At 34.8% G+C, this 26,143-nt stretch overlaps 1 protein-coding gene across 5 annotated transcripts; it reads left to right on the forward strand.

Moving 5' to 3' along the window:
* The first annotated feature begins 1,068 nt into the window (after nucleotides 1-1,068).
* On the forward strand, nucleotides 1,069-24,806 carry LOC145562563 (uncharacterized). 5 transcript variants are annotated; one of them, XM_081622874.1, is made up of 7 exons: nucleotides 1,070-1,256; nucleotides 1,704-1,826; nucleotides 1,912-1,999; nucleotides 5,032-5,118; nucleotides 8,051-8,316; nucleotides 13,499-13,610; nucleotides 21,176-24,806. In XM_081622874.1, exon 7 carries the CDS (start codon nucleotides 23,241-23,243, stop codon nucleotides 24,102-24,104), a length of 864 nt encoding a protein of 287 aa, XP_081479000.1. In that variant the 5' UTR covers nucleotides 1,070-1,256; nucleotides 1,704-1,826; nucleotides 1,912-1,999; nucleotides 5,032-5,118; nucleotides 8,051-8,316; nucleotides 13,499-13,610; nucleotides 21,176-23,240; the 3' UTR covers nucleotides 24,105-24,806. The 5 variants fall into 5 exon arrangements, with proteins under 5 accessions (XP_081479003.1, XP_081479000.1, XP_081478999.1 ...); XM_081622873.1 differs by having other exon boundaries at nucleotides 13,504-13,610; XM_081622876.1 differs by having other exon boundaries at nucleotides 1,704-1,780; nucleotides 13,504-13,610.
* The last annotated feature ends 1,337 nt before the right edge of the window (nucleotides 24,807-26,143 follow it).

The following is a 26,143-nucleotide window of genomic DNA, read 5'->3' on the forward strand; positions in this document are numbered from 1 at the left end:
GCTTAAGTGGTTAGAGCATCCCTCCTAATTTTTTTTAGTTGATATTTTTTATTTTAAGGTGTTGTTAATAAAGAATTCAACATAATAAAGTTTTACAATTATGTACACCTGAGAGCACATAGAGATAGGATTTCAACATACGAAGTAATAAAGTTTTACAATTATGTACACCTAAGTGCACACATAGTGATATGAATTCAACATAATAAAGTTTTTTTTTTTTTTTACTTAATATAAGTTTTTTGCACCCGATTATATATATATATATATATATATATATATATATATTTAATTTTTTTTTTACTCAGGCTCCGTTCTCATCAGATTATTTTCATTTCCGTTCAGCTCCTAATTTCCTTCTCTCATAAAATATTTAGTTTAGTTTAGTTCAGTTCAGTTTAGTTCAGTTCAGTTAAGTTCAATTCAGTCAATGAGAACAGGCCCTCAGTATTAAATGTTTTAACGACAGACAAAAGCTAATGAACGCTCTTGGAGTGTTGGATAAGATAACTAAGAGCAAGTTTAGCCCCAAATCTTAAGACTTGAATGTGACATCATTTTTGGTGGTCCCCATTGAAAATGATGTCATCAAATTCTTGTTAAGACTTGCACAAATTTATCATTTTAGCCCTAAGACTTAAATATTTGACATATTATATGTAGAAAAGTGTAAAAAAAAAAATAATAATAAAAATAAAAGTGAAGTGGGTAAAGTGGGTCCCAATCTCAAGTCTTAAGTTGAGTCTTGGAATTTCAAGACTCAACTTGAGACTTGCTTGAGATTTTAGAAGAAAAATGGGGAAAAAGTCTTTAGTATAAGTTTTAAGACTCAAAATGATGATGTCACCCCAAGTCTTAAAACTTGTGGCTAAACTTGCTCTGAATATAAAATTATCAAATTAAAACGAACATTAATTACATTGATCAACGCGTGATTTTGACATGCACAAGTGCACAACCAATTTAACCATTTTAGGATATGTTTTAAATTACTTATGCAACATGTTGAGGCGTTCCTTTAATATTAGTCAACTATTTTTCCATAGATGATCTGATGATCATGATTTTTTTTTTTTTTTTTGAGAAAATCTGATGATCATGATTTATTTACTTGTTAAGTAAATTAAAATAAATAAATAAATATTGATTTTAAGGCAGATCTTTATATCCTCTTTCTCTCTCAGTTTCCCAATGAAGAGCACTCCATTCAGGCGATTTCTTATATTTCTATCCTCCATTGAAGCATTACTTTTAAGGTAACACGTTGTTTCCTTTCTTAATCATCTAATTTTTATTTCACAATCTAGGGTTTGTCGTTAATTTAATTCTCAGTATACCCAATTTAGGGTTTTTTCTAAATTCGATTATTGAACCATTGTTTATCAATTACTAAACTCGTCGATTTGTTTCTTAAGAAGAAAATTATGAGTTTAATTTGATTATAAGTTTAATTTGATAATTGAATCAAATTTTCGGCTAATATTAGGATGTAGCTATGAAATTTACTCTTTTCTTTCTAATTTTATGAGTCTAATCTGATAATTGAATCAAATTTGATTGTCAATGGGTTGCAGAAACCCTTTAATTTAGGGTCGAACTATGAAATTGGCTCTTATCTCCCTGCCCCTCCTTCCCTGGATTTGAGTACTTTGATTTGTTGAAGGAGACGAAGGGTTTCATTAATTCTGTTTTGGATTTTGTAGATATGATCATTTGGGTATTTCTCAAAATCCGTCGCTGGTAATGAATGATCAGTAGATTTGAGTACGACGCGGCGACGGTTGAGCTCCTCTTTCTTTGATGTTTCATTGAACTGAGTTTTTGGGGTATTTGTTTCCATATATATATAAATGTTTTTATTTTTATTTTTTAATTTTGGGACTAAGGCTTGGTTGTTGTTCACTTGTTTAGATTTTGCCGTTATTCCGGTTACGGTAGCAGTCAATGACTTGAGGCCTTGGCTCGAGAGAGGCTTAAAAAGAGGAAGGTTACCATCAAGGTACAATATTTCAAATTATAATTCCTTTCTGTAATTTCAGTTATTTTTATTTTTATTTTTTATGAAGTACTATTATTTCATGATGAAATTATATACAACTTGTTTTGAATCTTCCAGATTTATTGTTCTATAAAGTACTATTTTTTCATGATGAAATCATATAAAATTGTTTTTGAATCTTCCAGATTTATTGTTTTGCTGTAATGTTGTGTTGCTGTTCGTTTCACTCATTATTTTGAAACTTATGTTTGGAGTGTGATTTAATCATACTAATCTTGATTCAATGTTGAAATATAGACTACAATCGGAGTTCGTTTGTATTTAATGTTTTGTGTCAATTGTATGCACAACTGTTCTTGTAAATTTGTTTTTGTAAGGAAAAGGTATTAAGTTGATGTCGGAAATATGTTGTGCAATTTCTCTATGATTGGGCAATGGGCATACATTTTGATTGAGTTTTAGTACAATTTGGAACTAGGGTAATAAATTTATTATATTACGTGTGCAACTGAAGGTTTTTGGAATTTGAGATACTGTAATTCTTTGATGTGGTTAAGAATAATGCGAGGCTTATTGGGGGACCTATATAGTGTATAAGAAGGTATAAGTGTTATTGAGGGGTAATTAGAAAAGTTAGTTGTGGTTTCATGGCTTCTATCATATGCTAATCTTTTTCTCCCTTAGATTAATATTAGTGCACACAGTTACTGCAAAATTTTGAATCAGATCAGTGTGTATGTGGTGTGCAGGTTTATCAATCATGAATATCTCTTATCGGGTATTAGTTTGAGCAGCCTGCATTTGGAAAGTTTTTTTAGGCTTATTTGCAATAAATGGAATAATGCTGTCCTCCTTTTCTTGTTTGGACTGACATAAGCACTAATACTGGTTGCCATTCTATTCTAGACAACCAACATTGAACGAGATCAATCCCCGCCAGGCATCATAAAACTCAAATTTTTGTAACATCAAATCCGTGTCTGGACTCGTGGTACTGTAAAATATTTGAGAATCTGAGCTTAAGTCAGTGGAGAATTAGAGAATGTACTAATTTATTGACATTATTAAACCTAATTTTGTTTCATATACTTTAATTTCTATTATTTAGAGGCATAGAATTTGTGTATATTTCTTATAAGATTACATGTTTTTTTTTGAAAACAACTCATAATGACAACATACTATGCAATTGTCTCCTTTTGCAATTTTTGCGTAAATATATAACCATAATTCTTATTAATAATGTGGCATCTAGCTAATCACATTGCACACTAAGTTTCTAAAAGCTAAATTTGGGGACTGGGTGCTTCTTTTGCGTTCCAACAACTAATTATTACAGCTGACTTTACAATCCTACGTCTAAGCAATCCTCTTTATGTTTTTAAGAACCTTTTTATGTCCAAGCTACACATGCTACTTTAGCTGAAGTATAGTCAACAAATTTTATAGAATGTAACATTGCACTCACCTTTTAGGCTTCTAATCCTATTATTACTCCCTCCATCTGGAAGTAATAGCTGCATATACTATTTTAAAATGTGTAGAACTGTTTTGTCACTTTTTCTAATGTAGGAATGGGCTTATTATGGGACTACTCTTTGACTTAAGGTTGGCATATTGTTTAAAGGAAAAATGACCTTTTTTTTTTTTTTTTTTGTTTCATTTTCATATTAAATATTTAAAATAAATTTGAACAGAACAAAAAAGGAAGATTATCTTAGATTTTTAGTTCAACGAGGATTTTTTTAGTAAGTTATTTTCCTTGAAAGAGAATTTTTTAGAAATGATTTAGGCAAAAAAATTAAGGAGAGGTTTCCACATGTCAGCCTTTGTTATTATTTTAGTAGTAAGTATGGAGTATAAATAATTTCCAAATTGTTGTTGCTTAAATTAAATTGACCACGCTATATAAATGAACCATCATTACGGGTCTTTTTTCAAGAAATTATGTCATAAACACGGGGTTGATCACAATTTCTTTATTGGCAATAAATTCTCAACAAGCGTATTTGATCGTAATTTTTGAGTAATTAGTTTGTATTCGGGAGTCAAGCTCTTATAGCCTTTACTCTATGAGTGGAAATTATGACTATGAAAATTTGCTTTAGTCTTTAGTGGTTTTATTTGTATTTTTCTTAACAAAATTTGAGGGCTTTGATAGTATTTTACTAGCTTTATGTTCCTGTGCTATCTCCTTAAGTGTGTTTTTCATATTGTCCCTTGCACCCACCTAGCACTTACAAGACAAGCTTTTTTTTATGGCCACCATCTCTAAAATGAATGTATAGCATCCATGATGAGAGTTCTGTTAACTAGTTATTGTTTTATTTACCTAGAACCCAATTTCAGCAAAAATTGTACCTATAAGTCAATTAAAGATACTAATAAGCTTCAAGCAATGTGTTTTACAGGGTATATATTTGACCAATCATTCGTATGTCTTCTGCAAAAGCAAATGTTGACACTTGTTGTCACTATAAATATGTGTGATTTTGATGTGTCAATTTTGGCTGATTTCCTTATTCAGATTAATGTAATCATTTATGTTAGTGAATATACTGTATACACTTTCTTTTTCCTAATACCCTGAAAGTACCATTGTGTTTTTCATTTTTGTTTGAGTAATTAGAATACAATCTTCTACCATTCATAGTTAGTCATGCTCTTGATTTGCAAAGGGAATGATCCTTTCTTTTCTTATAAACTCCCTAGTGCCTTGATTTGATTGTTTTACTTTTGTAAGATGGACATATCTTTCTTATGCAATGACTAATATATGTTATGCTTGATACGTTTCTCTAGTCGAACTATTGGGCCATTTGGGGCTTTTGGGCTGGGTTTGGGCATTCTTCTCTCTTGATTAATGTGTCTGCCACAGTCAAATGCATACATATTATGTTCTCCATATTCAAATTCTCTGCGTGCACCCTTTTCATTTCTATAACTTAAGCCTTTTCAGTCACTGTTTTTAATGATGTCATTATGTCAGTCTCTGTAATTTTTTTATATTGAAGGGTGTTTTATTATTCTAGGCAGCTGAGGTCCTGAAATGGGCACTAGTGCACTACAAATTACTAAACTCAAGTTTAAATCTGCAATGACATGAAATGTTAAATAAGGTACCTCCCTTTTTTGTATTGTTTTGTTTAGTACTGCATATGATAAGGATTTCTATGTTGATGCTAGCTTACCTATAGCGAACCCTTTCCCCAGCCAAGTGGGTATTAACCTAACTAGTGGTTGTCTTGTGGGCTTGGCCCATCAGATGGCAATACTTGCTAGGCTGACCGTTGATTCGGTTTGGCCCCTCCTTATTGCGACTTGCTTGGAAAGAGAAAAATAATGGGATGGGGGGATGTTTTAACTGCTTTAAGGAGAAAATAGATCACAACTAAAGTGGTCAAGTCATTTAATGTTTATATACTGTTACCACTCTAAACTTTTTCAGTGATTGGACAGTCATGCGTAGTTTTCTCTTCTCTGCTTTGCATTTTAGTTTTGTGCCTGTAAAATGGCTTACATTAAATTGAATGTTTAAAATAAGTACAATTAAGATTAATTAGATTATTCTTTTAAGTTTTTGATATTGAGAGTTTATTTATAATTGATTACTTATAGCCTTAAGTTTGACAATCTCGTAACGTTTCAAGCAGTTTCTTGTTTCTTTTCTTCTTGAAATTTATGCAAGCACATATGGTTAACATTCTACTCCCTCTATCCCCCTTTATTTGCTCCATTGGGGAATCGTTACTTTTTAAATTTTTTGTTGAAAATAATTTATGATTTCGAAAAGTGGTGGGAGTTAATGGAGTGGTTGTGAGAGTAAAGATGTCCCTACACCCAAACTTAATATGGGGCAAATTTAAAGGGATGAACTAAAAAGGAAAAAGGGGCAAACATTAAGGGATATAGGTTGGCACACTTTTTTTTTGGAGTGGGAGAAAGGAAGAGAGAGAGGGGTAAAATTACAAAGTTATCCATGTGATGTAAACATAAACTAAAAAATCAAGTGACAAAAGTAAGTGTATATTGAGTATTTGTAGTGTGAATAGAGATATTTTGTTTCCTACAATGGAAATGGTGCAATATTTGTGAAAGTTCCTTAAAAGGCAAGTAGTGCAATAAATAAAAAACGAAGGTATTATATATATATATATATATATATATATACTCATGGTCCCCAATTCTACGTTCTTTATTATTTCTCCTATCTCATACACTAGTATTTAATTTCCCAACACATCACACCACATATACACCCTATAAAATTCTCAAGTCCTTACGGAAGTTAATGTGTAACCAACAAGAAAAAAAAAAAAAAAAAAAAAAAAAACAAGTGAGGGAGCAACAAATTATTTCAGCTCTTAACATTTTGACCTTTGTATGAGTTTTAGACCTTGTTTGGTGGTAGTGTTTGAGGTATTGGTTAGTGTTTTGACCAAGTTCAAACACTACTTAAAAGGAGTTCGGCAAGGTACTGGTTCGGTTAGTGGTAGAGGTACCATTTGGGTAGCTTTTCTCAAACGTTAAAATTAGTAGCATTTTAAAGGTAGTGGCGGGTTAGGGTTGTAAAATTTTGGTTACTTTTTTAAACAATATGTACGTTTTTTAATATTTCAACCGCTACTTTTGCCAAGACACTCATACTATACAACGTTACTTTGACAAGTAATCTCTATCCGCTACTAATTGATAGTGATACCCGCTACTTGACCGCTAGTTTTGCCTAACAAGGCTTTAGAGAAAATAAAACTGTTGGATTTGGGACGTATCTGGCCCTAGCTTTAAAGTAATTTTTTACTTGATAAAAAAATTGGGCGTTTGACAGTGTACTAGTTTGGGACCTTTGGGTTGCTTTTAGTGGTGGAGGTATTTAATTTATACCTTTAGGAAAAAAAATTAATTTATATTTGTAACAGTTATTCAACAGCTAGTTTATTGAACATTCATATTTTAATTATCTCTTAGCAACTAACACTTACCTCCACAACTATACTTTTGCTGAACACGAATTGACTAATGAATAACTGAATTCATGAAAATTCTAAATAGGTAGATAACACTTTCAATTTGCCATGTCCGGAGACTCAATGACTCTTTGAGTTACACATATGGATAACAAAGTACTAGAAATAGAAACGGAACTAATGGGCATCTTCTGTCACCGGAATGACAAGAGAGGATGGGATGTGCATGCAGCCACATCTTAAAAAGATATATGAAAATTAGACAACTACCGAAAAAGAAAATGTTACTGTCACGAGTCTCACCACCTTGGATCCATATGCGTCTTCAGAGTCGCAAAGTGAGATCAAATTGGTCTACATCTCCAGTTTGGTCGCTATCAAGATCTATTATTATTGGGATGGGATGGTCAAGCTGATCTATCAAGGGCATTATATTTGCGTTGCTGGTTTCTTGTGTTTCTTGTAACGCGATATGCTGCTCTGCTTGGACCAGTTGGGTCTGAACAGGTCTCCATTCTTCAGAACCTGGTGTTCCTCTCTGCATCTGAATTCTGTTGCTTCTAGGAATTCTCCTCGCTGGTTGGGCTGGTGATGGAAGTATTTGACGGAAGGGATTGAAGAGCAGATTCCTTTCTCTTAGTTGCCGAGTTTGCTCTATTTGACGTTGGTTGTGGATGTTGTTAATTGTTGCTTCTAACATATGACTGTTAGCATGATGTCTGATTCCCTCAATGTCAACTGAAGTGAAGCGACATTGTCTGCAAGAAAATTGGGCTATAAATATTTGTCTTGGTTGAATGGGTCGACCATTGCGAGTCATGATCAACGGGGAAAGATGGGGAAGTTAAGAATGTGTAAGTGATTAGAAAGCTTAGTCTACTACCATACTAGGTGATTTGCTCAATGCATGTGAGCTTATATAATCCCAGAATCTTTTTTTTTTTTTTTTTTTTTTTTTAAATGTGTATGAGATAATTGTGCATTTATTATGTCATCTCTTACTCGCTCTATATCTGACCAAATAAAGAAAAAAAAAATCCACGGTTGAAAACTTGATTTCAGCATTAATTGTCAACTTGTATAGGTCATCTGTGCACCCATTGTCGGGAGGCCTTTAAGGGTGTTTTCTACGTGTTGCAAGAAAGAGGTGCAGGTGGCTATCGAGAAAATTTCTATTTCATGTGATGTTTTGCGTGTATCCCACATCAACTTAAATGCAGAGAGCAGTGTGGATGGCCGTTGCACTAGGAGCCATGATGAACAACCTAGTCAGATGAAACAGATGAAATAGTGCGTTGACCTAGTGGATTAGTTTTTCTTGGCAGTTTTAAAGACGTATCTTGGCAACAGGTAATTAAAGATGATATGGCATTATATTACTTTACAACAGATTGCATTGAAAGATTTTACCTGTTACATATATTGAGGTCATACCTTGAAGAGAAGTACATATTTTTTTTTATTGACTGTTGACCAATGCTTCCGTGGATTCTATATTTTGTTGCTATATATATACTTCCTCCGTTGCCTAAATATTGCACCATTTACCTTTTAAGAAAAGTTCACAAGTATGGTACCACTTCTATATTAGGCTCTGAATACCCAATGTACCCCTTTCCTCTTAATACTTGTTACTAGTTTATGCTTGCAATCACATGGGCAGTTTGTATTTTTTCTTCTCTCTTTCCTTTCCCACTACCTAAAATATTGTGCACTTCCCAAATTTGGGGAATGGAGGAAGTGCAATATTAATGGAACGAAGGAAGCAAATACATTATGTCAATTGATGAATGTTTTTTACACTTGCTTTATTTTATTTTTGCCTACTCCATTTACATTAGCCAACAATATATTTTTTTCTTTCTTACACCCACCCGCATTATTGCATTCTCTCCGGTTGCCTTAATTTGTGTGCCAATCGTTTTCGTAAAACAATTGGGAACAAAAGAATTACACCTTTTTATTTTTGTTCGAGTACTTATGGTGGATGCAAAATTTAATAAAAAATAAAAAAAGTTGAGTGGTGTGATTTGGTCCCCTTTATGAATAATCTTATTCTTAACCTCTCTTTGCATAGTAACGCACAAACTCCGTTTCGCTCTCTCTCTCTCAACCTTTTTTTTTTTTTTTGTATAATATAGTTGTTCTAACTTTTACACTGTCTAAAAAATAAATCCACACCCCCTACAATTTATCCCTAAACATTATTATACGTGCCCAAATTTTAGTGAACATTTATTAAGGGTGGCATCGTAGAATTTCATTTCTTTCGTCCAAAAATATTTTTGCTCATTAATTTTGACATTCATGCTAAAGGGTTTAGTAGGGTGGGGTAGACTTTGTTATAGATAGTGAGGATATAAGAATAAAATAATTGATTAGTATGGTTTTATGAGGGAATAATAGGAAAAACAATGAGAGAAGAGAAAAATTAAAATGAGTGGGAACAATGGAAAAAATCAATGCTAAAAGAAAGTATTTCCCTATACTATTTTTGTTTTTTTTTTTTCCTTAGAAAGAAATACTTATATTTTTTTAGAATATATTCAAATTTCCTCGATATAGTCTTCCTCATCAACTTCAATTGGTATCCGATTAGTTTTGTAGCTAGATTTTGACTATAAAAGCTTGGAATATCAATTCTAAAATATTATTTTTTTTTGTTAAGTTTGCAGGATTTGGAATTTGTAAAATTCATTCGAAATTTGAACGAAATTAGGATTTCAATATAGAAAATTGATTATCAATGTTTTTCATTTGAGAAGATGACTTTTTTTTTTTTTTTTTACGAGGGTACAAAATCCTATTCGCTTTTATAATTTAACCAACCTAAATCATTCTTTCGGATGGTGTAGAAGAACAAATATTTAAAAAAAAAAAATTAACCAATAAATATATGAAGTTGTGGTTATGGCCAGTTGTTTGGTTACAAGTACCTATGAAATTGTCGTAATGGTTTTGGCAAATTGGCTAGGGATGTATTTTCTTTTATTGTTCCTCAATCGCAAAGTGCTTTTGAGAAGGGACGACAATTCTTAGATATGGTTCTTGTGGGTAATGGAAGTAGGGTACAAGGGTTTGGTTTTAAAGCTAGATTTTAAGGCATATAATACGGAAAGTTGGTGTTTATTAGATTTCATGTTGGAGATGATAGGTTTATTGGTGGAGAACCCTTAATTAAAGGGTGGTTGTTAATAGTGAATGAGTCTCTTATAGAGTGGTTTACTTCATCTCAGGGTTTGCGACATTGAGATCACTTATCTCCTTTCTTCTGTATCGTCATTGTCGATGTGTTTTGTAGGATGCTTGAGTGGGGTGTATTGGAGGGTTTAATCAAGGGTTTCAAGGTTGGGAGAGAGGAAGTGAAGGCTTGCTACTTACGTATTATGTAGATGATGCAATTTGTTTTTTGCTGAAAAAGTGTAAGAAGGTGCTTATTATCTTGCATATCTTTAGATTGATTTCATGGTTGAAGATTAACCTTTCTAATTGTAGCCTAGCCGGTGTCCGAAAGTACTTTGGGAACATATTTGGTTGGGTTTGAGATTCTTTGTTTAATTATTTGGGTTCGCCTCTTGGAAGCAATCCACGCTTGGAGTCTTGGAGAGTCCTCGATAGCCTTTTATCTCTCAAATTTCTACTACTTAAGGCTCTATTTTCTTCGCCTTATTGTTTTGCTAAATACTCCATCTGTCTCATAATACAATGCCTCTTTTCCTTTTTGGGTAAACCAAAATATAATGCTTCTTTCGATTTAAAGGTTGTATTTTTTGACATTATTACTCTCTTTTTATGAGTTGTCATCTTATTTCTTTGGAAAAATTGGCCGTAACAACACTAACTATGATAAAGGTTCGTGTAGCAGCACAACCTTTTAAGGGTGCGGTGTACAACACAAACTATGTAATTGGGTACATATATTAGCATAAATGACACTAATGAACTAAGGTTCCATGGAAAAAAGTGGAATCTCTATTATTTTATATAATTGTTTAAACATTATTTAAACCTATATAATTTTCCATCATGCGTGACTAAATTAGCCTTACCTTCTATTTATTTTTTTCATTTAAGCATTTCTTAATCTCCACCATTATATTAAGCGGATTCCTTCGAAAAAAAATTGTGCTATTATTTTCCTTTGTTCGCTTCTCCAATTACTTTTTCTAATATCGATCTCACATGATTGACTTAGTTTCCTTTCCCTTTCCACTTAGTTAAATACTAAATTGATAAATAAAAAATAAATAAATAATTTGAATAACTTTATTCTACAAGATTTCAGGATACATAGGTAAGTTTCTAATATCAAACCCCACAAAATGATTTTAAATACTTAATTCAAAAAATAATTTTAGAATTGGATTTTAGGATATGTCAAATTGATTTTCTTGTTTTTGATGTATAACACTTAAATTGTGGAGGTTAGGAGAGAATAATTTGAAGGGAAAAAATTAATTATAATGAAAGAGGAAACTAAGTCAATCATCACATGAGATGTAAAAAAAGCAATTGAAGAAACAAACGATAGAAAATAATGGCAAAAACTTTTTGAAATAATTCAATTTAATGGTTACTTAATTACATGAGATGGAAAATGGAAAATTAAGTAGAATGGAATTAATCAAAAATATTTTTAAACAAAAAAGCATTAAAAATATTTAAGATTTCACTTTCAGAAGAAAGCTAAAATTTGCCAATGTCATTTATGTTGTTATGTGCACCTAAGTGCATAGTTTGTGATATTGAGTGCACTCTCGAAAGGTTGTGCTGCTACACGCACCTTTGTCATAGTTGGTGTTGTTGCGGCCAATTTTTCCTTTTTCTTTTTTGTACTATAAATTTCGAACACTTCCTCTTTCCATCTTTTCAATTATTCCCAACTTATTTTTCTTTCTCTCTATCTCTCTCTAACCCCACATGCACATATGAACTTTTAATCATTAGTTTTAAGAAATTTACAACTTTCTTAATTCTCGCGTAAAAAACCAAAGAGGCATTGTATTATGAGACGGAGGGAGTAAAATTTATTTTAATAGAACTTAAATTATTTTTACCGAACTTAAATTATTATTATTGGTTAAATTTATTTATTAAATCATTTTTACTTATATTCTATTATATGTGTTCTTTTTTTTAATGATCTGAAATTATTTTTATTGAATAATATTTAAAAAGGTGAAGAAAATAGGGACATCTTGGTATTGTTCATATATAAAAATTTTGTTATCAATAAATATATTGGTACTCACGCCATTTTTTTAAGTGCCTTTTTGGGACTTGGCGCATATGCTGATGCAAAACTTTGATCGATAATATATCTAATTGCCAATAAGTATAAATTTTAACAATGGAATATTAATAATTTATTCAGATGATTCCAACTGTATTTTTTTTCTTATGTATAATTGATTTGTTCAAAGTAGGTCAAGTGAATAGTGCAAGTCGTCCTAATGGGGCACTTTAAAAAAAAGGGAGGGAGCATGAGTTTGAAAACTTATAGTGGGATTTTGAAACAAGTTGAGATTGATAGTTTCTTAGCTTTGCAAGTCAAGTAGTTGCCTTGAGATCTTTGTCTTGTACAATTTATTTTTACTTTTAAAAATCGTTTCTTGTCTTGTTTACATCTTTAAAGTGATAACTAGAATTTGAGTTTTTTTTTTTTATAGGTTCCAAATAAAAAGTTGAAGCCAAAGCAAAATAATCTACTTTATGAGTTATTTAGACTTGGATGTTGTTTATGTCACTGCAATTGACATTGTGAACAAAATGAGGAATAGAAGAGTAGATTATAAGGGATATATCCATATTCTTGTAGTTTTAGTCTATGATTATAAAAATACCAAACTACAAATTATTGAAAAATCTTGGATGTGGTTAATGTTAGTAACATGAACTGGTGCATGGAGGCTGGAATAGATATCGGACTGCACCAACCAATGGCACAAAATTAGTGTAATTCTTTGTGCAGAAGGCCCTTTTTAGTGTTCCTGGCTTGCTGATTTATATTAATTCGTTATTTTATGTTACAAAAAAAACTGTTGATGAATAGGTTTTATTTGGACTATATGACTTCTTTGAGTCTCACAGTTGAAACTTGCGAGAAAATATTAAGAGCAAGATATATGCAAGACACAACTTGAAAGAGAATGCCAAGGGCTTCAGCCAAGGAAAAAGAGCAAGATATATGCAAGACAATAAGATTCAAATTGAAGTAGGAAACCAAGGGTTTCAGTCAAGAAGAAAGAGCAAGATTTATGCATTACCTGCTCTCACAACTCCTTGTCTAAACCCTTGGCTTTCAGACCATGAATCTCTTATGAATCTGACTGTCCTTTCTTATTGTAGTTTTACCTTCATAATTAGTATTTCTATAAGATGTCCTTGAGTTTATTATATATATGGTTGTGCAAGCGTTCAATATGATTAAGTAGGCTTTATGTGGCATTTTGTTTTTGATACACAATGATAAGTAACGAAAAGTTGGTTTGTTTTGCCTTCAACTAACACGTATCTCATAATTTTGTGACAGTACAGGTCTGTGGAATTCTTTTTTTTTTTTTTTTTTTTTTTCCCCCTCCTCTTTCTATGTTATTGAAGAATAAAGATGTGCCTGAAAAAGGCTACCCAAAGTTTAAACTCAGGTAATGTGCATCCCTTACTTTTGAATGTCTGAATATTGTAAGGGTTCATTTGATTGACATGAAAAACTGACAAGGGAATAAACACGTCGTCAAATGCCTATCCCTAGATCAAATACAATTTATACAACCTAAACAAATCAAATACGAGTATAAGGCAAGCATAGGGGTCGAACCACAGGGAACGAATAAACACCACCAAATGTTATCAACAATTAAGCTAGTCCGGAATAATAGGGGATATGTAAACTAAAGTCTAAAGATGCTAAAACAAGAAATAAAACACTAAGGGAAATGGTTTAGGTATAGCATTCACTCAAACATAAACAAAGGCATAGAAGTTGAATTAATCATGAACTAAACATGCATGAATATCGATATAAGGGGTCCAATCTAGCCACCTTTCGGGGTCAATTGGCTTTTCCTAACATAGCCTCTATCTTCTCATATTGGAACCATATACTAGGAGGTGCAATCAAATAACAATCGATACAAATGAATCTTGCTAGGTCCGCTATCGCATCATCAAGCAATAATTCACCCTCAGTCAACTAACAACATGCATTTTGCAAGTAGATTGAATAACATCAAGCATATAAAGACTTTAATCACAAACAAATCAACTCCAAACCCTAAAACATGCTCAAGATCCAACTAAACCACAATCATCCCCTTAATGGGGAAATTACTCACTAATCATGCTAACAACAAGATTAATTAATAAATAACCAAACATTAACATGATTAACAAGCAATACTAACAATTAAAACAAGAATAAAATAGCAAGATAAAGGGAAAAGAGTAAGGAGATACTCATTGATTGAAGTTGAAGGACTACAAAGAGGTTGATTAAGCTTCTTCTTCAAAATCCAAGTTCAACCATGGAGAAACCCTCACTTTCTCTCTCTAAATTACTCTAACCCTAATCTAAGCCTAGAGAGAGAAGCTCTCCTTAAACTAAATTAAGAAAAATAGAATAATAGTTTATTATCCTACTTACCCCAAAAGATGGGTGTTTAAACTAAGCTAGGAAGATAATAAAAGAAGGAAAATAAATTAAAGAAACAAAGAAAACAAAAGAAAAATAAAAAGATAAAAGGGAAAAATAAAAGAATAAAGGAAGAAAGAGAAAAAGAAATTAAAAGATTTCCACCCAAAAAGAAAACAATCAGACCCAACTCTCTCCTCTTCGAAATTTAGCTGCTATGAACTTTCATCACCACGCATCACCACCGCACATCACATCATCAATGGCTATCATAGAACATCATCTTCGATCTTCAATCTCAACCGTTCGATCTTATTAATTATCATGTGCGAAGCTCGTGAAATGGTTCGATTGAACCGCGGGTTGGTGTGGCCGAACTATGGGTTGGTTCGGTCGAACTATGGGTGTGTTCGACCGCAGCTCTTCAAATTAGAAAACTTCCTGACCATTTTTGACACTTTTGGCACTTCGATCGAACTCTTAACAATTTGCCCGAACCATGTCAATTCGTAATTTGCTCTGATTTTGCAGCAATTATGGCTGCTTTGGTGGTTTGGAATTGCGCGGCTGCTGCAATTAAGAGGTGCGAAGGTTGATTGGAGGACCAATTGATGCGGGTGTGCTGTGGTTGCGCGGAGAGGTGCAGTGGAATTGCGGGGTTATTTGAAGACAGCAGGGGTGGTGTTGGAGGTGAAGTGCTACTGGTGGTGTTGGAGGGGTGTTGTGAGTGGGCTGATATCAGGCTGAATTGGTGGTTTTTATGGCGAGAAATGGAGTTGGGGCTGTGAAAAGGTGGTAGCGTGAGGTGACGGGAGTGTGCGGGGCTGCTGCTTGGTGGAGTTGCGGGTTGAAGGGTGAGCAGGGCTGCTGTTAGTGCGGCGCGCGGTGGCTATTAAGGTGGTAGTGGGGGACTGTTTGGTTGTTAATTGCGGGTTTGATTGAATGGGCAAGTGGAGTGAGGGAGCAGGGGAGTACAGGGGCTGCAGTAATGAATTGGTTAGTGGTGAGCTGGGGAGAAGGTGGAGTGCTGCTGCTCCATGGGGTGAAGCAAGCTGGCAGAGCAGGGTGGTGCGTGCGGTGGCGAAGTATGTTGCTGCGGCTGAACAGGGGAACAGGTGGAGATGAGGCTAATTTGGATGGCTCGGCTTGGACCTCGAACTCTAACCTACACACAAACAAACCCGAGGGTGAAACCGAGACAAATAAAACATAATAATAAAATAGAATTAAATTAAGTAAAATAGAAATAAGAGAAATAAAACTAAAACTAATAAAAATTAAACAAAAACTATACAAGCAAATAAAGTAAAATAAAATAAGAAATAAAACATAAACTAATTAAAACTAAGAAAGTAACAAGGAAAGAGAACGAAATAAAATAAATCCAAAGCAAATAAAATACGAAAATAAACTAAAACTAATAAAATAAAGAAATTAAACTAAAACACTCCAAAATACCAAAATAAAAAGAAACTTTATTAAATAGAAAATAAAAGAATAAAAGGGAAAATAAGAGAAACCGAGCTCGAAAATGACTCTAAACTACTCCCTAAGAGTGACATAAATGTCACTCATCAAAAACATGGGAAGTGAGACTTCTTAGGAATTACTCCCTCTGTCCCTTATTTTTTTCCTCATTGCAAATATATGAGTCAAACCTATAAAACTTTGATCACGAATTCTCATTAATGTATAAGTGATAATATATTCATGTGGGATCTTGTTAGAATCGTTTCATTGTAAATTTTATTAATATCAAATTTTTATAATTTTTATGCATGTAAAATTGAAGATATAAGCGTTTAAACATGAGTGTTGGAGACCGTGTAAAGACAAATGGGGCAAAAGAATAAGGGATAGAGGGAGTATAAGTTAGGTGTGTTGTTTGGTTGACAAAAGTTTGGTGAAGTGGGGGAAGTGAAAGTGTGTAACTTTCTAGGAATTTACATTTCCCACAAAATGTAGGAATTTGCTTACTTAATTCCCCCTAGGTAAGTAGAAATTCCAATGAGAAGTTGCTTCCTTCATTGTTAACCAAACAATTTTGGGAAATTCCCATGAATTTGAATATGAAAATTATTTCCCATTAATTTGAAATTAATGGGAATTTCTACTTTCTATGTGAAGATTGTGAACCTAACTACCACTAAGTTTTCCAAGCCCCATTACTGCCTATTCAGTTGGTGATATTATTATAAACCTTCTAACATTTTCATTTTTTCCAATGCACAACTTTGACTAATAAATTTTTTAACTATATATTACATTATATGTATGGGGATTAACTCAATGGCAGCTCAGGCTGTGATATTCATATGCTTTCTTTGTTTCTTATAATTTTCAATACCTCCATTCTCACACTTGCCAATGAGTAATTTCAGTCATTAAGTAGTTTAGGTGAAAAACAAAAACTACATCAGCTTATTCACATTTATGCTTTTTTAGTTATTAGGTATATAAAAAATGAAAGGATAATAACAATCTCTAGTCTCATACTCCTTGGATGGAGAAATAGTTTTTTTTTTTTTTTTTTTTGGTTATTAATCCTTGTACATTCTTTTTCATGGATTTGACTTTTCTAATGTGCAATGGAAGTTGCTTCTGCCTAGGGACTTATTGGCAATGCTTCAATTTGTTCCTTATTAGTTGTTTGATGTTCATGTGTGTCATCTTAATCATTTATTCATTCTCATCAACAAAATAATACGAGTCTACCAAGCCTTAATCCCTAAAAAAAAAAAAAAAAAAAAAAAAAAAAAAAAAAAACCTCCCAATGATTTGGGGTTGGCTAACATGAATCATGTGCTAAGGAACCGTCCACAAAATAGGAAACATTATAAGCAAGGTGTTTAAATGAAAGTGGATGAAAAACGAGAAAAACAAAGCCTAAAAGAGGATATAAAAATAAAATTTAAGAAAGTTTTATAGAAGGGTGTAAGGAGAGATAATAAGAGAGGAAAACCCACTGAGTGAAAAACACAAAAAGCTTTTGAAAACCTTAACAAAGGAAAACATATTGAGTTTCGGTAAAAAAAGTACACTCCACTTTGCCTTCCATTGCCATATTGTCCTTGTTGTAAGTTTTATTTTATTTTATTTTTTTCTTTTTTTCCCACTACCCCTTACGAACCGAACCTATCACTTTGCCACTCTTAGTTTCCTTACCTAGCACTTTGCCACTCTTAGTTTCCTTACGAACCTCACTTGATCCTGTCTAACATGGCCAAATCACCTTAGGCGATTCTTGCTTGTCTTCTTTTCAATAGCGGTAAACCCCCACTTTTATATTATTTTATTTATTTATTTGAAAATATCTCATTTCCAAATCGGTCCTTTCTTGTATTGGCTCATATCCATCCATATACATCTCTGCCACACTCCTTATTAACGTGATAGTGCTTCACAACCTAGGTAGAATTTCTCCTTCAATTTATGGGGCATGCCAGAATCACATAAGCACTCTTCCACTCCAACCAACCTACTTTGATTCTATAAACAACATCTCCATCCAATTCCCCGTCCTATTGAATAATAAGTCTTAAATATCATAAGAACTGTTTGTCCCTGGTGCCTTCCTGTTTCTAATTCTGCCAAACTTACATTCCAAATTTTAAGGCATACTTGTATGCAATCTGTCTCCACAATTCCAATTTTACTTTTCCACGTTTTCATTCCTCTCATTAAACAACAAAATATCATCAGCAAGCGCATGCACTATGGTATATCATCTTAAATTGAACTCGTCAATTTGTCTATGACTAATTGACTATGGAAAAAAAAAAAAGAAAAAAGGGTAAGTGTAGAACCTTGATGTACTCCAATTGTAGTAGGGAACTCTTCTTTTTTGCTATGATATGATTTTCTTTGTTAAGCCCACCAAATTATCTCCCTCAATACCTTATCTTAGGCCTTTTTCAAAATCATTGGAAAATCATATGCAAATCATTCTTATCCCAATAGCTCTCCATTTGCTGCCCATAAGGTGAATTGCATCAGGCTTAAAGCCAAATTGGTTCTCCAAGATCTTCACCCTCCTCCTTAACCTTTCTTCGATCACTCACCCACAAAGTTTCAAATTATGACTTGTTAGTTTGATCCTTCGATGTTGCTTTTGTTAGTAGTATCTTATTATTACCCCAAATCTTGTTGAAGAATTTTGTCAACTATTCAAAATTTCTCTCTCTCTCTCTCTCTCTCTCAAACACCTTTAACCCTAAACGTCATCACGCTCAACTACTTTCTCCATTCCCATCTTTTCATTGCCATTGACTTCTTTTTGTTATTCTCCGCCTGATGAATGATATCGTGAGGGATACTTATATCTTCAATATGTTGGATCCAATCTCCATTGAACAATCTAATAAAGTAGGATCTTCATGGCTCAATCTATCCTTTATCTCTACCTGAACCAGAACTACTTGGTGATATCTCTGGTCTTTCTATCTCATATACACGGAAGACTATTAATGCATTTTACCCTTTCTTTCATATACACTGAACTACTTGGTGATATCTCGTCTTTCTATCTCATATACACGGAAGACTATTAATGCATTTTACCCTTTCTTTTGTATCGAAGCTCGCGTAAAGGTCTTGATTCACCTTCATATATGCATCTTGTACAACCTCCTTTTGCTTTTCTTCTAGTCTCTTTTTATACTTCTCAAAATTCTTATCACTCTTACATCTTGTTTGTTCTTTATCACTTGTACTTCTTCATTCCACCAAGCTGATAGCTTACTCGGTGGCATGCTTCTTTTGCCGCATTGCTGTGCTCCCTTTTGTCCCTGAAGCTATATTTAAATCTGTGATATAAAGACCAATTCTTGCATTTACCATCTTTTGCACAAATTTTTGTTGGTTCTCATTTTAATTTAGGCTCCACTTGTGGTCTTTGTTTCCATTTATATATATATCCTACCACAAAAATCAAGCACCAGTTTCACCTTACAATAAATGCAATTATTTTCCCCAAGCATTTTTACTAAAAAGAAGTCTATTTTACCAAGTCATTAGCTAAGAGTTTTTAAATCTAGTGTTCATTATACCCAAGTCGTATGCCAATGTGAAATCCAAAGTATCATTTTCAATTTCATTTTTATCTCCATAACCAAAATCTCCATTGATGCTTTCACAACCATCTCATTTAGAACCACATGTTAGTTGAGTTCACCTTACAGTCATAGTGTTTAAAGGGACTAACTTTAAAATCATGTTATACCAATGCAAATTTTAAGCTACCCCAAATTGGCTCAAAGTTACCCTATAAGGCTATAATAGTTAGATGTACACTTAATAAAGGTATTTGTTCCATGATACCCTAGTGTGTTACTTTTTTCCTTTAAGATCTCTGTCTTAATGTTAGCGTAATTATGAAATTAAATTAAGGCTATTCCTTTTTATGAAAGACATTCTGTAAGGGATTTTTGATTTGTGTTTCCGCAAAATGCAGTTACATAACATGTGTTTACATCCGTTAGACTGCTCTTTTAACGAATTTTGCAGTTACCATATCTTATTAAAATGATTAAACATATTGAATTTACATATAAGATAAGTCACATGCTTAGTTGCATATCTTATTGGGGGACTGGGGGTAATGGCTTTCATAGGGTGGCACACTAAGGGTGGTAGGGGGAAATTTCATTGCCACGATATGCAGAAAAAGAGGGAAGAACTTTATGGAGCATACTTAATAGAGTGAGAAAAACTTTGTTGAATGAAGTAAAGAATACATTTCAAAACTCTTAAATTACAACGGGGGCTCAAGTAAGGCGGAAGAGAATGATTTCCAAAATGAGGTGGCAAATTTGAGAATTTTTCGAAATTGTTTTCATTCCAGATGATGTGAAAAAAAAAAAAAATCATATAAAGAAGTCATTGAAATATATTATTATTATCTGTGTGTTGTGGCTTCGCCAAAGATAATTGAGAAGTGACAGTTTGAGACTTATAAGAGGGTCTATCTTTGAGCCTCAAAATGAGTAAAACAAAAATAGATGTTAGGTCTATTGGAAATTGATAAAAAATAAAAGAAAAATAAATAACTTTTCAATCTACAATGTGCTATCCACAAAGCGTGTCTTAGCACCCTTGAGATGTTTTTTGCAGCTTAGCTATTGTTAATGCCATCACAATTCTTATGCAACGCCTTGTGCTAGATTGGGAATCCAGGAGTCTACATTTAAAATAAGAACTGTTCTAAAATTGATTGCTTAACTTGCTTTGTCTTTTATTATTCTCGCCTTTAATAGAATATGTATGCTCTTAACTCAATTAGCAAGGACTTGTATGAAAAAGAAAAATGCAATAGATTCCATTACACTGTGTCGTTACAGGCTTACATTAGGAAGAAAGAATAACCCTCTAGAAAGGCATGTAGACTACATGAAAATCTATTGATTCCTGATTCCTGAACCTGTGTACTACTAAACAATAAATTTTAAAAGCAAAGGATGTAAAAGAGAGAAGGCAAGAAAATAAAAAGATTCTTTGATAACACAGAACATATCCCTTGACTTAGAGCTTCAATGTCAGATCCAATTTTAGTTGCTCACATGTTTCATCTTCTCCATCCAGATCAATCATCGCTGGTATCGGCTTCTCCAATTGTTTGAGGTACCAAACAGTTCTGTTGTCTGCTAACTGATCATGTCCTTTCTGCCCTTGAATATCTGGGAAAGGCTCTCGTGGAGGTGAAGCTTTCTGTGCCGATGGCAGTTGTTGGTGAAGGACAAACTGACTGCCACTTGCAGCAGTCCTTCCTGATGTTGAGTTTGGAAATGGAAAGGAAACACCCAAGGTGCCATGATTCACAACAGGGTGCCTTGGGTGTACCAAGTTTTGAGTTTGTGTAGAAGCAGGAAAAGGGCGGGTTTGAGCTATTGGTGGCCTTTCATGCTGCAAAGTTCTGAAGGCATTTGGGAAATATGGGTGGTATCGCTGCTGAAAGGTGGATGGTGAAGAGAGGCGGGGTTGGGAAGGATTGTTGGTAATGATTCTCTCTCTGTTCTCTCTCTGTCTAGCTATCAAGGCAGCCGTTAGATTATTTTGGGCTCTCCGAGCAAACTCATTTTGATGAGACTCATAGTGCTCTATTAGAGAATGGCTGCTGAGGAATACCTTCTCACAAATTCGGCATTCAAGCACCATAGGACTCATAACATAAGGCCTAGAATGCTCGTTGCCAAAGAGACGGTGGGGGTTTGAGTTCCACCGTGTAGACATTGTGAAAACAAGTTACTTGAGAGAAAAACGAAGGGGAGGAATAGGGGAAGAGAGAAAGGAAGAAGAGACAAGGTACACATTTCGCCGTGGGGGAGCAGAATAATTTATACCCGAGTTTTTCACCTTTTCTATGGATCAATGGGTAGGATAATGATCTTCTCTATCCTTTTTGGTTTTGCCATCTAAGAATTTTCTGTGTCATTTATGATTTTTCTTACAATTTTGATAACCTAATACCTATAATGATTTCTTTAATCATAAACAAGCTTTTTATTATAGAAGGTTAAGGTAATTGAATGAAAGTCCCCTAATATCAGGATCTCCTGATTTCTTACTTTATTAATTTGAAAATCTGATATGGGCAATAACATTTTCAGAAACTTAGGCTGGCATTAAAAATGTGCATGAATTAATTATTGTGTATCCCCATAGAAATTATATATTTGGTAAGAAAGCAAGGAAGATGATATAAATATTTTTACAGCTTCATATTGACTCAATTAATATCTCTACTTTGCTTCTTTTCCTTTTTCCCTAGGTTATTAAGGTCCAAATGCAGATTTTGCCAGCTAATTATGTAAGCTTTTTAGTTTAATAGAAATTTTCCTGGGTTGATTATTTTCCTATTGTAGTGACCTTTTACATTAATCTTAAGTAATATATCTTTCATGATTTCATTGTGTATCTGTACTTCCAAGAAAAATATATTTTTAATCTAATTTCTATAATTATATTATGTGTTCATTGATATCCAGCATCTATTGTGATTTTGTTACTTATTGCCCAACCTAGGAAACAGATGTCTTATCCACTTTCTAGAACATTCATTTAATTCACATGTGTTAGAACATATTAGATATTACCTCTGTTTAAACACGCATAAAGTCTCCCTCTAGAGCGCGTCTCTTGGGAGGGTTCCTCTAGGGCTTCCTAGTTTCTTCCTTTTCTGAAGGTGTTCTCTCGATTGCTTTGAGTTTAATTGCTATGGCGAATGAAGAATTAGTTCCGAAGATTAACAGTAATGAAAACGTTCTTAGTGATGATGAAGACGGGGTGGATTGGGTGGTGGAAGGAGAGGAGGATGAGGAAGTAAGAGTCTCTCTTGGAGTTGTTTGCAGAATTTGGACAGATAGACATGTTAATTCCAATGCTCTAATCGCTCAAATGAACCGTCTTTGGAACCCTAAACATGGGATGGAAGCCAATTGTATTGAGAAGAACCGCTACTTATTCCAATTCCACCATTGGAAAGACAAGTGGAATGTTATGGAAGGGCAACCTTGGCATTTCGACAGGCACGTTTTGATTCTGAATGACATCGAAGGTAATTGCAAACCCTCTGAAATTCCTCTTTTTCATGTTCCTTTTTGGATTAGAGTGTATGACCTTCCATTTATGGGAAGGAGCAATATGACTAATGCAAAGACTATTGGGGATAAATTGGGGGGTTTTTTTAACAATGGACCAATCTGGTGATGCTGGAATTAACAAATCGCTGCGCATTAGAGTCAATGTTGATGTGCGTAAGCCTTTGAAAGATAAAATTAATCTGAAATTAAGAGGTGGGGTGAAGGAGAGTGTGAGTATCAAGTATGAAAAACTTCCCCTGTTCTGTTTTGGCTGTGGGATGCTTGGACATGGCGAAAAAGATTGCGAAGAAGGTAATTTAGAGGTGCCTGATGCTAGAAAATTCTCGGATGCGATGAGAGTTTCATCTCCATGGAAAGTGCTTAAGGCAAGGGAGAGTAGTGGAAGTGTTGGGGATGGAAAGTGTGCGAAGCAGTTATTTGTTGCTAAGAAATCCCGTTTTGATGCTCAGAAAGAGAAGGAGGTGGTCAATGCGGTTGTTTCTCAACTTGGAGTTGCTACCATTACTAGTGACAGTGGCAAGAAGAATAATGATGATGCTATCCACCATGAATCCTCTTCTGCTCTTGCTGATAACATACTAAGAAAAGAGGCGGTTGGTGATGGCTGTACAGGGGAGGTTGAGGCACAGGCCCTGCCCTGTGATAATTCTCTGGGTGTAAGTGATATTTGCAAAAGGAAACTGAGAAAGGTGAAGCTATTGCATGGAGCACAGGGTATGCATATGGAGAGAGATGATGTGGAACAAGTCACTAGTTTGAAGAGAAAGGATTGCAGCAACTTAATGATTGATGAGAGTGGAGTTGCTATAGTTGGAGTGAAAAAGAGTAAGGTGGATGAGGGGGTGCTTACTCAATTTTGTTCGGTGAAATTAGCGGTGGTTGGCGATGCCCAACCCCGCGAACAACAATGAAAATCTTGAGTTGGAACTGTCGGGGGTTGGGCAACCCTCGGAAAGTTCGTACTCTCCAAACTTGGTGTTGGAGAGAGAGCCCAAATTTTGTGTTTGTGATGGAAAGTATGATTGATTCGAGGAGATTGGAGTTATTTCGAAACCGGTGCGGTTTTAAGGATGGTATTTGCTTAAGTAGTGTGGGGAACTCGGGTGGGATAGGTATGTGGTGGAAGGATGTTAACGCTCATGTGTGGTCCTATTCTACTCATCATGTTGCTGTGGTAGTGAGAGATGCTAGCAATGCTCCTAAATGGGCAGCCATTGGGGTGTATGGTTGGCCGGAGAATGGAAATAAACACTTTACTTTTGATTTGATTAACTCTCTGAGGGATGATATTCAAGTGCCTATGGTGATTTTTGGGGACTTCAATGAGATTTTGTATGAAAATGAGAAGTGTGGTGGGGCGCCTAGGCATGAGAGGAAAATGGAGCTCTTTCGTGATATGATGGAGAGGTGCAACTTTAATGACTTGGGCTATAAAGGGAACATTTTTACTTGGCAAAGAGGGAATGATCCTAATCGTGTGGTTAGGGAACGTTTGGACAGGTTCATAGCTTGTGATGGATGGTGCGATTTATTCAAGACAAGGCAAGATATTTTAAGAATGGTGACTTTATCTCGGCTAACCGTGGCTATGATCCTAGTTATGTGTGGCGTAGTATTTGGGGGGGGGGGGGGGGGGGGGGCAAGGCTATCCTTATTGATGGCTTGAAGTGGAGAGTTGGTGATGGGTCTAACATTAATGTTTGGGAGGATGCGTGGCTTCCGGGGGAGAATGTGAGTCGTGTTCCTGTGCCTAATTTGGAGAGCCCTGCAGACTTGAGAGTGGCAGATTTGATTGACAGCAATAGGGGAGTGTGGGATGTTACTGCTCTAAATTTACACCTTTCTCCTGAGGATGCTTCTCTTGTGCAGGGGCTGCCTTTGAGTGTCAGACACACGAATGATGTTAGATTTTGGGGTGCGGCAACTGATGGTATTTACACTACAAAATCTGGTTATTTAGTTGGTCGCTTAAGCCATATTAGGGGCTGGGAACATCAGTTGGGGGGTGACTGTGCTGCTGATTGGAAGAAAGTATGGAATATTAAGGGCCCTCCAAAGTTGAGAAATTTCTTGTGGCGTGCGTGTACAGGCTCCTTGGCTACTTTTGGGAGGCTTCACCAACGCCACATTCGCACTGATGGAATTTGTAAAATTTGTAATGTGGATGATGAGAGTATTCTTCATGCCATTTTTTGGTGCTCGAATGTCAGAAGCATTTGGGATATGTCCCCCTTTGCTGCGTTGCTTGCTGATGCGCCCTCATCCTCTTTCAAAGTGCTTCTGCTCTGGATTCATGGTAAGGTCAGTTCGGAGGACTTTATGCTTTTTGTATCTTTGGCTTGGGCTGCGTGGGCATTTAGAAATTCGGTGGTGTTTGAAGAACCTTGGCAGAATCGTGATATTGGGGTGTTGGGTTTTGTTAAATTGGTGGGTGACTATGCGAAGTATGTTGGGGCTGTGTCTGTTGCTACCAGAAGAAATGCTGCTGTCTCAAGAAACTCGTGGTGCCCCCCTGCTGCTGGCTCTGTTCGGGTAAATTCTGATGCTGCTGTGCGTGAAGGGTGGGGTGTGGGTTTGGGTGCTGTTATAAGAGATGCTCAGGGTAAGCTCTTGGCTGTCAAGGTTTGCAGGCTGCCTTGTATGACTGATGTGTCTCTGGCTGAAGCTCTTGCTGCTAGGATGGGTGTTCTGCTGGCTAAAGAGCATGGACATCTGATGGTTGAGCTTGAGTGTGATGCGTTGACAGTTGTGAAGGCTGTGAATGGTTCCCAGCGTGGACGTGCTCCTATTGACTTGATTTTTGATGATATTGATTTCCTGCGTGGGTCTTTCTCTTCTTTCTCTTGTATGCACATTAAGAGGAGTGGAAATTGTGTGGCTCATTTAGCAGCTAGGATTAGTCCTTCTAATGGTGTTGAGCAAATTTTTGTATCTTCGTTTCCGCAAGGTT

This window comes from Chenopodium album, chromosome 10 (assembly GCF_948465745.1).
Source record: "Chenopodium album chromosome 10, dcCheAlbu1.1, whole genome shotgun sequence".
Classification (NCBI taxonomy): domain Eukaryota; kingdom Viridiplantae; phylum Streptophyta; class Magnoliopsida; order Caryophyllales; family Amaranthaceae; genus Chenopodium; species Chenopodium album.

What these genes read in the sequence shown, in the direction of transcription:
- LOC145562563 (XM_081622877.1), top strand. Translation starts at nt 23,241, where the DNA reads ATGCAAAGACTATTGGGGATAAATTGGGGGGTTTTTTTAACAATGGAC.